This window comes from Eptatretus burgeri, chromosome 11 (genome assembly GCF_056783735.1).
Source record: "Eptatretus burgeri isolate ZD-2024b chromosome 11, Ebu_testis_v1, whole genome shotgun sequence".
NCBI classification, from domain to species: domain Eukaryota; kingdom Metazoa; phylum Chordata; class Myxini; order Myxiniformes; family Myxinidae; genus Eptatretus; species Eptatretus burgeri.
The window spans coordinates 13,030,634-13,042,986 of NC_140971.1; the positions used below are offsets into that span (position 1 = coordinate 13,030,634).

General features: G+C 41.2%; 1 protein-coding gene across 7 annotated transcripts in view; it reads left to right on the forward strand.

The window, feature by feature from the left end:
• LARS2 (leucyl-tRNA synthetase 2, mitochondrial) overlaps positions 1-12,353 on the forward strand; it is a 91,250-nt gene that overhangs the window by 16,189 nt on the left and 62,708 nt on the right. For all 7 annotated transcript variants that reach the window (XR_015049079.1, XM_085845236.1, XM_085845237.1 and 4 more), the window contains 4 exons: positions 696-787; positions 1,266-1,326; positions 8,714-8,803; positions 10,347-10,490. Coding sequence is in view for 6 of the 7 variants with exons in the window: in XM_085845236.1 (XP_085701362.1) it covers positions 696-787; positions 1,266-1,326; positions 8,714-8,803; positions 10,347-10,490 (387 nt within the window). In the remaining variant the exon portion in view is untranslated. The remainder of the gene's footprint in view (positions 1-695; positions 788-1,265; positions 1,327-8,713; positions 8,804-10,346; positions 10,491-12,353) is intronic.

Consider the following 12,353-nt stretch of genomic DNA (forward strand, 5'->3'; position numbering starts at 1 on the left):
GAACTGACCTAAAATGTGTATTCTAAATCCAGCTCTTATTTTTATCCTGATCCATCGTCACTCCACTTTTTGGCAACCAGCCAGGTGAGCTACAGGACCATTGGTCCTCTATTTTTATTTATTCAACTGCTTTTTCCAACAGTCTTGGACCTTCATCTTGCTTGACACCTTGTATTGGATTTGACTTTATTTCCTGTTGCAGTATTTTTTTTTTCTGATGGTTTGAAAAGCCAGCCAACCACTGCAGAGATTAGTCATTCCACATGTCAGACGATTCACCTCAATGTCACCTAAAGATTACCTTGAGTGTGCCTCATTATTCCCCTGTGATTGATGATGAGTTGGACATGCTCTGTTGCTAAAGCCAGTTTGTAGACATGAGGGGTCATGCAGTGTTAGACCTTTTACAATTGTGTAATGTGAATGTTTAATCATAATCTTCATGCACATCGGGTTTTGGAATAATCATGGGGCATCCTGGTTTCATTTGGCTTATGGTGCTCAATGGGCTGATTAAGCGTCATATCCCCACTGAGTACCTGGCAATGCTGTATATCTACCTGGCTGTTTGCTTATTACAAAGAGACTGTACTTTGAAGTAGGTGTTGAATGTGTGTACCTTATCACATGTCGGCCTCGAGTTGAAATTGATTAACATACTGCAGTCTATTTCCTTATCAGTGCGATTTTTCTAGGTTCTACACCCAATGGGTTGGGATGCATTTGGCCTGCCAGCTGAGAATGCTGCCTTGGAGCATGATTTAGATCCAGAGATTTGGACGAACAGGTAAATTGTTTTTTTTTATTGTTTTTTTAAAACTACTTCTACTACTACTGCCTATCTGAATTGTGAGGGGATGTTACAGTAGAGGATGGAGTCATCAACGAAAATATAGAACGGTTTAAATGGCAATGACTCAACATTTTAAACAAGTGGAGAGAAGAATGTTTTGTAGTTTGTAGTCACATTCAATGCAGTTAGCAGGATGAGAATTGACAGACCAAAACTGAGGTGGAAGTATGTGGTGGAGAGGAGCCTGAGAGAGGTGTGGTTGCAGAGAGGATGCTTGGGATCGATGGATGTGGAGAGGGAAAACTCATGTGGGTTTGCCCACAATAAGGTGGGATTCATTGGGACTATTCAAGTTGTACTAGTTGGTACAGTAGTAGCATTCAAATTGGAGTGCTTAATTGCTTCGGTCAACGTTGAGGAAAAATACAGGGATTGTAATCAAAGTGCTTTCGTGTCCCTGTTTTTCCTTCAGTAACATCACCCACATGAGAGAGCAACTGAAAAATTTGGGATTCTGCTTTGACTGGCACAGAGTGAGTACCTACTATCTCCAAGATAGCTGCTGGTGTAGAAGGTTCATTCAAAAAGTTGTTCGAGTGTGATATTCACGATGATAGTAAGAAAAAAAACAAATGTACATGTAATTAGTGAGAAAAATATTTCCAAATTAGAAAAATAACAAAGTTTCTGTTTGTTGCCCTCCAGTCAATGGTTTGTAGAACATATCCAATGCCCGCTGTATGGCAGAAGCTTCTTTACTTCTCAGCGATCTTGCTCGCCTGATAACAAACAGCTAGAAAACATTTTAAAATGCAAAGCCCATCCATGTCCGCTTTGTACTCGAGATAAACTTGATGAAATCAACAGCTAAAAAAAAATTCAATGTAAATCCTACTGTTAATTTGCAATTGGTCACTGGCTTTGACACCAACACAAATTTTTATTATGGACCCTCGGTATCAAAAAGGTACATATATCGAATAAACAGTTCCAAAGGGAGTACCTTGCCGCCATTATAGCATTTAAATTGCATCAGACATGGCAATAAATGTGAATTGTTACTCCCAGCTTGCGGGCTCTATGACAGAAGACGCCATTTGCATTTTTGCTGGCTCCATCTCCACCCCGTTTAGAATCCTGTGTGGGCGCGGGCAACTTGCAAGTTTTATTCATTCATCTTCCCCATATTCTCATAATAAAAGTTTGTTGAAAATTTGATGACAAAAGCTCAAATGGAAAAAATATTTGAAGGCTTCAAGATTTAGATTTAAAAATCTAAACATTTAGATTTTTAAAAATCAGGCTTTGAGATAATAAAAAAATAAAACAATTGAAGAAACCCAGCCGTCTCATGCTGATGCGCAGTGAATGGGCTGATCAGGCCTATTTCTACTTACTATGACTTTGCCCTTTGACATTTTGATCCAATTATTTATCAGTCTTCTCCATATTCTCATATTTAAGGTTTTTGAAAATTTGATGACAAAATCTCAAATGTCAAAAAAGTTATACTCTGGGATGCACACGTGCGTGCGTACACACACACACACACACACACACACACACACACACACACACACACACACACACACACACACACACACACACACACACACACACACACACACACACACACACACACACACACACACACACACACACACACACACACACAACCCTTGTTTCCTGCTGCATGGGTGGATGTGCAAACAATCCTGTTTGGTGTCAGTTCAATGAAGTGCTTTTATAAACTAACTGGTTGTGAAATCTCACTCAGTCAGTGACTAGTCATTGCCATTTGTTGTAAAGGCCTTTTGAGTGTGATTTGGTTATAGTGCTGAATTTCATCATCACAGTGTTTATTTTAAATAATTACACTCACCTTTATTGAAACGATGCACATATTTTTCTTTCCATACTTAAGGATCAACTGATTGCATCCACACAGAGGATTATGGTCAGAGTGGGATTAGTGAGACAAATTGAGAACAAGGAGTTGAAACTCTCACCCCCCCCCCCTCACTTCTTTGCGTGGTATGAGGAATAGATCTGTCAGATGAAAGCTAAATCTTTAACGGTTTTTGAAATATCGCTTATACAAGCCAAGTTACCGAGATGGTTGCCATAGCAACATAATTCAGCCAATCACAGCCTTGATCTCATCAGGTTGAGATCATGTCATGAGGAATAGATATCTGCAATATGAAAGCTAAACATTCAACGGTTTTTGAAATTTCACGTACACAAAAGTACATGGACGGATGATCGGTAGGTTGGACGGTCGGACGGAGCTCATTTTAATGTCCCCCCCCCCCCCATCTCTGACCTTGGTGGAGGGGCGAGGGACAAAAACGAAGGGGGTATGAGGAAGGCATAAAGAGAAAAGTGAGGGAGGCCCATTCTTGCTACGTATTTGGCCTCTTATTTGTAACAGTAGCTGGAAAAGACTTGATGTTGTTTGGATCACATTGCAACACACTTTCTTGTGATTATATGCGAGAGAATCTTAAATTTCATGAATAGAAATAAAGGATTTATCTGGAAGGAAGAAGTACTTGGCCATTTTCTTTTTCCCACTTGAAAATTTGAATAATTTTAAAGGATAAAGTGTTGCACAACAAATAAACCAATATGCAAAAGTAAAATTGACTCGTGCATTCATTGTGAACGTGGCTTCCTTTCCATGCCTCCCGCCATCTTCAAAGGCAAAACGAACATCATTTTTACAAGTAAACATATAAAGCTCACAAAGCCATGTGCACAACATCACATATCAAGGCTGTGTTTGACCGGCACATCAGGCTCTTCACAAGTTCCCAGGGCTCACGTGTTAATTTTCAAATCGAAACACATGATTGTTGAAATTATGGAAACAAATATTAATTATGGAAACAAATAAATGTTATCGGTGGCATTGTAGATGAAGAGTCCGCTCCGAGTTTGGGAGGTCAGCAATTCGAATACAATCCCGGCCGAGTCATACCAAAGACTTTGAAAGTTGTACATGCTGTTTCCTTGCTTGATTATCAGTATTTCCATGATAGAGCATGGATAAACCCCATGGGTTGGACGTGAGGAGATGGAAATGGGGGTTGGGTCGTAGTGGGAGATTTGCTACTTAATTGTGCCGCTTAGTGTGGAGAGAAAAATGAGAGAGAAAAGATCTAGCCTAGCGGGCCGAGAGAAAAGATCAAGGACGATAATGAACAAATAGGCACTCACTGAACAATGAAACTGAAGCCCCTCTTTGGGGGGTGGTGGGGATCGATTCTGGTTCACCTGATCACTGCAGTGTCTCTCAGTGAGGTCTCTCTCTCTCTCTCTCTCTCTCTCTCTCTCTCTCTCTCTCTCTCTCTCTCTCTCTCTCTCTCTCTCTCTCTCTCTTTCTCTTTCTCTTTCTCTTTCTCTTTCTCTTTCTCTCTCTTTCTCTTTCTCTTTCTCTTTCTCTCTCTTTCTCTTTCTCTTTCTCTTTCTCTTTCTCTCTCTTTCTCTTTCTCTTTCTCTCTCTCTTTCTCTTTCTCTTTCTCTTTCTCTCTCTTTCTCTTTCTCTTTCTCTCTCTTTCTCTTTCTCTTTCTCTTTCTCTTTCTCTCTCTTTCTCTTTCTCTTTCTCTCTCTTTCTCTTTCTCTTTCTCTTTCTCTTTCTCTTTCTCTTTCTCTCTCTTCTCTTTCTCTTTCTCTCTCTTTCTCTCTCTTTCTCTCTCTTTTTCTCTCTCTCTTTCTCTCTCTTTCTCTCTCTCTTTCTCTCTCTTTCTCTCTCTTTCTCTCTCTTTCTCTCTCTTTCTCTCTCTTTCTCTCTCTTTCTCTCTCTTTTCCTCTCTCTCTTTCTCTCTCTCTTTTCCTCTCTCTTTTCCTCTCTCTTTTCCTCTCTCTTTTCCTCTCTCTTTTCCTCTCTCTTTTCCTCTCTCTTTTCCTCTCTCTTTTCCTCTCTCTTTTCCTCTCTCTTTTCCTCTCTCTTTTCCTCTCTCTTTTCCTCTCTCTTTCTCTCTCTTTTCCTCTCTCTTTTCCTCTCTCTTTTCCTCTCTCTTTCCTCTCTCTTTTCCTCTCTCTTTTCCTCTCTCTTTCTCTCTCTTTTCCTCTCTCTTTTCCTCTCTCTTTTCCTCTCTCTTTTCCTCTCTCTTTTCCTCTCTCTTTTCCTCTCTCTTTTCCTCTCTCTTTTCCTCTCTCTTTTCCTCTCTCTTTTCCTCTCTCTTTTCCTCTCTCTTTTCCTCTCTCTTTTCCTCTCTCTTTTCCTCTCTCTTTTCCTCTCTCTTTTCCTCTCTCTTTTCCTCTCTCTTTTCCTCTCTCTTTTCCTCTCTCTTTTCCTCTCTCTTTTCCTCTCTCTTTCTCTCTCTTTTCCTCTCTCTTTTCCTCTCTCTTTTCCTCTCTCTTTTCCTCTCTCTTTTCCTCTCTCTTTCTCTCTCTTTTCCTCTCTCTTTCTCTCTCTTTTCCTCTCTCTTTTCCTCTCTCTTTTCCTCTCTCTTTTCCTCTCTCTTTTCCTCTCTCTTTTCCTCTCTCTTTTCCTCTCTCTTTTCCTCTCTCTTTTCCTCTCTCTTTTCCTCTCTCTTTTCCTCTCTCTTTTCCTCTCTCTTCAGCAACCCCTAGACTCATTCTCTGCATCCCGATCCGGCGTCTTCAGGATCTCACCTCTCAAAGCCATGATTTGAGGTGCCGGCAATTTTGTCACTTTTTTATTTCCTTCCCGCCATAGACTTTAGTATGGACCATAGAAATTGTGTAGCTTACCCTTGTAACAGGATATTTGTCAGAAGTAATTTGGATGTAATATGTGCACCGAAAAAGCAGTGATCGTAATCTTAAAACAGTGTGGGGTATAATGTCTGACCTTCTGTTAAGACAAGGCCAGGTGAGGACTTGTGGCGTTTCGCACCAAACGCACACAGAAAGTGCGACGCACTTTGAAGGGACCACCGCTAAAAACTGTCTGGCCAGTGGACTGTACACCATGGTGGCGAGCATGGCTGCAATGCCCTGGAGAGGTGGAGGTGCAAGGGGGGGGGGAACACTTTTGTTCAGTGCCATCCCAGGGTGGGTTGTGTGGCCTCGTGGTTATAGCATTTATGAATTTTCTGTCAGTATTGCAGTGCTGTCGGGCCTGCTATTCACGGGGGATACGTTCCTGGAAAATGCCGCGAATAATGAATCCGCAAATAGTGGGGCATTGTTTAAATGGAAAAGGGGGAAATAGGTTCCCGGTGGTTCATGATTCATGAGGGAAAATCAAAAATGCAGTGAAAAACTGTGAATACACCCAGGGAAAACCGTGAAAAACTGCGAATACACCCAGGGAAAACCGTGAAAAACTGCGAATACACCCGGGAAAAACCATGAAAAACTGCGAATACACCCGGGAAAAAACCATGAAACACTGCGAATACACCCGGGAAAAACCATGAATATGCACCTCCCAAAAAACCCACGAAAACGCGAGAAAAAAAAATACTGCGAATATGTGAAGCACAGGGCCGCGAATGTCGAAGCAGGTCATATTTTATAAACCGTGCATACGTGGGATCCGCGAATAGCGAATCTGCGAATACTGGGGTCATACTTTATTGCATTATACAATACTTATAAAGGCCCTGTCACACCTTGACGATTTAGCCAACGTATGCCTGACGTATGCAAAATTGGGCTAAAACGCCGACACACGTCAAATACGTTATGGGTAAGTTTGTATACGTTAAGAGCACGCTGAAAAACACTGCCATACGTTGTAGTACGCTGGCTTTCATCATTGTACTTTGCGGTTGTCCTCAAATTTTAGCATGCTTGAAATTTTACGACATATGCCAGCGTATGACTCACACGTTCCGCTACGCTGGACATAAGTTGTAGGCACGTTGTGCAATCGTTGACACACGTTACTTGTAAGTTACTCATAAGTCGAAACTCGTCGAGGTAATGATTAGCGTAACCGAAACTTATTTATAACCTATGAGTAACGTGTTGTAGGCACGTTACACGATCGTTGCACACACGTCGAGGAACGTTATGCGATTGTTGACACACGTCGAGGCATGTTACTTGTAAGTTACTCATAAGTTGAAACACGTCGAGGTAATGCTTGGCGTACCCAAAACTTATTTCTAACCTATGAGTAACGTGCTTTGAACCTATGTGTAACGTACCTCCAACGCATATTGACGTATGTAGACGTATTTGATTGACGTCTTCCGGACGACCACAGAACTTACTGAACGTGTTTCTAATTTACAGCTACCGTATAATGGCGTATTGGCAGCATTTAAAAAAAAAAACCCCAAAAAACCAATAACTTCCGATATTTCGTCACGTGCCGTTATGTCACGTCCGATTGCCTCTTCAGTTTGCTCATGTCTTATTCTTAGTTCCTGTGAATATTTTCTGTTTGAGGATATTGTCACGTCGACGTCGAAACTTAAAAGCAAATGTCCGAATATATTTTGAAATTCGTGATAGACTAAAAAATAAAATAAATTAAAAAAAAGAACAACAACCAGATATTTCGTCACGTGCCTTCACGGAGCCAAGGAGAAAAAAAATGTGCCTTGACGGAGAAAATAAGTTTCGGGTATGCTAAACATTACCTCGACGTGTTTCGACTTATGAGTAACTTACAAGGAACTTGTGTCAACGATCGCATATCGTACTGACAACTTATTCCCAGCGTACAAACGTGTGAGCCATACGGCGAGTACGTCGTAAAATTTTCAGCATGCTTGAAATTTCAGGACGTACTAAACGTACCACGAAATATGACAGCATACTTCATCGTTTTTCAGCGTGCTCTTAACGTATGCACAACTTACCCATACCGTATTCGACGTGTGCCAGCGTTTTAGACACATTTTTCATAGGTCGGCATACGCTGGCTAAATCGTCAAGGTGTGACTGCGATGTTGACACTTCCAATTCTCAGGCGGTTATGATTTAAATCGGCGTGTGGCAGGTTTTTAACAGGCTCCGCCACGAGTTTGTCGGCGATACGTGCAGCACGCTATGCCAAGTTAAACTATCGTTGGGCATTGGTTGTGAACGTCGACAACAGGCTAAGCATTCGTTGGTATAAGTTATCTATAACACAACGAAACGTTCTGTGCCCATTACTAATATGTTATGCATACGACCAACACGTTATGAATACGACCAAAACTTTAAAAAAAACATCAAAATTTCAGCGTACGCCAACGTTTTACATACATTTTTTTTATGTTGCCATTGCTGGCTAAATCGTCAAGGTGTGACAGCGCCTTAAAGGGATACTTTGAAAAAGAGACAATATGAAACATTTACTGAATTGAGATATCAGAAACGGGTTTCTATTATTCAAGCAATAATTGTGGATGCATATGACAATATGTACATTCCTCAACAAAAGCCAAACCATCAAAAGTATTTATAAAATCTTCATATGAAAGATATACATTTACCTGAGAAAACCGAAATTCAAAGTTGGTGATTTTGTTCGAATTTACAAATGAAAATAACATTTTGAAAAACGTTACACCGAAAGATGGACGCGAGAGATTTTGTAAAATCATTGACATTTTATACACGGTTCCCTGGACTTGTAGATTGTATGATTTGAAAAGAAAGGAGATTTTATGTTCCTTTTATGTACAATAATTACCAAAAACAAAATTACACAAAAAAACAACTCCAAATGATTTTGTCTTTCACGAGATCTTTGGGGTACGGTATTTTTAAGATGTGTTATGACATCTCCTTCAAGGTTATTTGTTTAAGTTGTTTGTTTTTTATTTGAGGACATTGTTTTTTATAACTATATGATTAAGCAGTTATATGAAGGCAATGCGATTTTTATCATCTTGTGGGGTTGAGGTTGTTTCCTGGTTCCCATTGCTTTTGTTAAAGTATTGTCATTTCCATCATAATGCTTCTGTTCTCTTCCCATTGTGCTCTACCTCATCCTCTCAAAGGAAATCACCACCTGTCGTCCAGATTATTACAAGTGGACACAGTATCTTTTTGTGAAGCTATTTGAAGCTGGTTTGGCCTATCAGAAAGAGGTAACAATTTTATAAACCTTTTGTCATGTTGCTTTCAATTATCGAAAGGTTTTGTGTTTGCCTTGTTTTTTCACTATTTCACAAGAAGTGCAATCATTGTCTGCCTGTGAAGTTGTGGTGTGACCCTGTGGATAAAAGGTAGTTGTGTAGCCCCATATTTAACAGGTAATTGGGTGGCCTCATGGTTAAAAGGTCGTCCTGCGCCAAACCAAAGGTGGCAAGTGAGAATCAGCTTGAACCTTTGAACGTTGAAAGTGAACAAAGGTATGGCCTGCCCATCATAGAGTGAACAAAGGGTATTTCCTGCCAAACAGAGATCTTCTTGACTTATTTGAAACACACAGGAAAGAGCAGAACTAGTCTCAGGTGATGTTTCCTCCACTGCACATGGACTTCTTCAGGCAGAAAGTCTTTCTCTATCCCATGAAAGCTATAATAGCCTTGATGCTATGTAATTGTATTCAGCCAGCCACCGCTGCCTTCAGAAGTGTGCACACAAAAGTCTGGTCGTAGTGTTGCATCTGCACAACTATAAGTATAATGTCAACTGGGCTGTGGTCCTCGGTGCTCGGCAGAGTTTTACTCTCTGTACACATACAATAAATGCGAGTTGGTCGCCATCCAGCAGCTCAGTCTCCATTACATCCTTGGTATTCCATAGAAACACAGTTACCAACAGAGAAGTGTTAGATGAGCAAACATGCTCAGTGTAGAAACCATCCAATTGAAAATTGAACTCTGCTGGACAGGCCGTATCATTCAGACAGAAATGATAAGACAAAGGCAATACGAAATGGCCAACTGAGCATAGGAAGAAGCTGTCATGGTGAGCATTGTTCGCAATATTAGGACGTCCTTAAACATAATCTACAAACTGTACGTCTCTGTGGATAATTGTGAAACAGCCAAACGGGTTAGGTCCACATGCTGCAGCGTTATTTCCAAGAGTACTAAGATCAAATAAAGAAACCAGATTGAGCAAGAACAGCTCAAACACCAAAGACGTCGTATGCCATCGAATACCCAAGGCCAATATCCATAGAGTGTGATGTATGTGCCAGAGGCTTCTCATCACAAATTGGCCTGCTCTTTCACTGCCATAGTGATCGTCACTCGGATCTTCTTGACTGTCTTTGTTGGTAACTGGACGAAATGCGTTAATTTTTGTTTGCGTGTGAACAGTCCATTTTAGCATGTTCACATTCCCTCAAGATAATGCAAATCATACTGGTCTAAACAGCTGGCAACCTCACATGAAGGCAAGAGGCAACTGTGCGAAGGGAATGGTATAGAGTCGAGCAACTTCAGAGCTTATCTGGTTAACATTAATGTATTGGCCTTGTCCTGTTGATGAACTTTAGCCCACGATGGCCATATGATGAGAATGGGGTTAACAGAACCCATTTCACCATTGCACACCACCATTTGTTTTGTTTCTCATTTGTATTAGCTTAAAAAAAAATTGTTTCCGCTCTGCACCATAACACCTCTCCTTGTCTCCGATTGCATAACGATTGCCTCCAATGCCTTTTACTCGATTCAGGCAATCGTAAATTGGGACCCCGTGGACAAGACAGTTCTTGCAGATGAGCAGGTGGATGAGGCAGGTTGTTCCTGGCGGTCTGGGGCCCGTGTTGAACAACGCTTCATCAAGCAGTGGTTTCTACGAACCACCAACTATGCCCGTGTATGAGAGGACCAACTCAGCACATGTTTCAAGCCACAAAAGTCATCACTGTATTTTCACAAATGTTACAAATATATAAGAGTGATGATTTGTTGAGTATTTGAAGGTGAATTTTGTTACGCATTTTAAGTCTGGCTTACAAATGAGTACTCCTAATTACATGGTATTTATAATTTTCTTTTTCTTTTTTTCTACATAAAGTCAATGCTCGTGGAAGATCTAGAACAAGACAGCAATAATGGGGGAAAGCAGAACACACCAATGGCAGGGTACAGGGAAACAGCAGAGGAACCCTTAATTAGATAATGGACGGGGGGGGGGGGGGGGATGAATGGGATAGTCCCTCTCTCTATCGTGCACAGTGGCTGCTGGGTTGCATCGTTGGCTGGGGACGTGGCAGTACTGCTGATGCAGTGCCCCCTGCTGGTAAAAGAAGGAATTTGGAATTTGGCCATGGTGCCGGCGAAAGCTCGCTTACTCTCTGCAAAGGACACCGCAAGATCTTTAATGTACACCGACTAATATTGGCAGACAGGACGCCCGGTTAATGTCCATCCGAGGGACGACACCCGCATTGATGAATCACCCTGCCTGTGAAATTTCGGGATGACAGTTTAAAGCAGGTTTGAAATTCGAACCCAGGATAGACAGCTGAGAGGCGAGTGTGCAATGATAGAGTAAGGAGGAGGAGTATTAGGAAGGACGATGCAGGGGTTGAAAAAGTTGGATAAAAGCTTAGGCACAACAAGTAAGGGGCTGAAAGAACAAGAAAGGAAAACGAGAGATGAAAAAGCAATGGATCAAATAAACGTAAAGATGAGTTGAGTTTGAACAGCCATCTTTAAGACCTAGAGGTAACAATGAGATGGAACAGACTGAGGAACTCACGAAGAGGAACAAGTGAATGGAGGTAAGCAGTGGGACTGAATTTTGGGAGTTTTATTTAAAGTGGGAACTGGCAAAATGTGTGCAACCTGGAGTTATCGAAGAGGGGAAGGTGCACAAAAAGGCAGAGGGAGCAAGACCAGAAAGGAGGTAGTGGAAGCCAGAGTCCACAATCCTGTCTGTGATGCAGGGGTAACAGGCCCAGAGATTTAGCTTCATGATGGAATCAGGCCATTGGAGAAAAGGAAGGAATCGATGTCAACTGCCATATGAATTCCATGACTTTGCTGATACTTGGAAGTAAGCTAATGGGCTTGTTGTTAAGGGGGTCCTTTTTGCATACTTTTTTGTAATGTGTTCATGTTGGCTAACTTATTCAAGCCCGTCCCCCTTGCAGCGGAAGATGGTGTTTTACAGTCACGTGTGTGGTGTGTGTCTGCCCTGGCTATAACTTTTTTTTTTTACCATTTGACCTTTTGTCATCAAATTTTCAACAAAGCTTCAGTATGAGAATATGGAGGAGACCAATTCATAATTTGGTCAAAAGGTCAAAGGTATGGTTTAGCATACAGAAGAGGAAGAAGAAGTCCGAATCAAAACGGACGGGCTTTGCATTTTCAGATGCTTTTGAGTTTTGAGTTTCATTGATTCGTTGTAAACAATGAAATCCAAGCCGCTATGTTTGCAGTTCTTTTTTGTTTTGTTTTTTGCAAGTCGTGTGTCTTGCCATCTTTGTGACAATGTGCAACTTTCAAAATGGTGTAAGAATGCTAACTAGGCCTTTTGTGCATGAGCTGTGTGTGCATTTTTAGTGACTCGGTTCTGCTTGTGGGATCTTTTAACCTGCCGTTGCTCGCGTGAAATCTGTAATTCAAATTGTCATTTAAACAAAAGGGTGGCAATTTCAGAATGGTTAACCATAATTGTTCTTTTCCTGAATGCAAATCGGATTCACGGAAATATAGGAAATACAAGAAC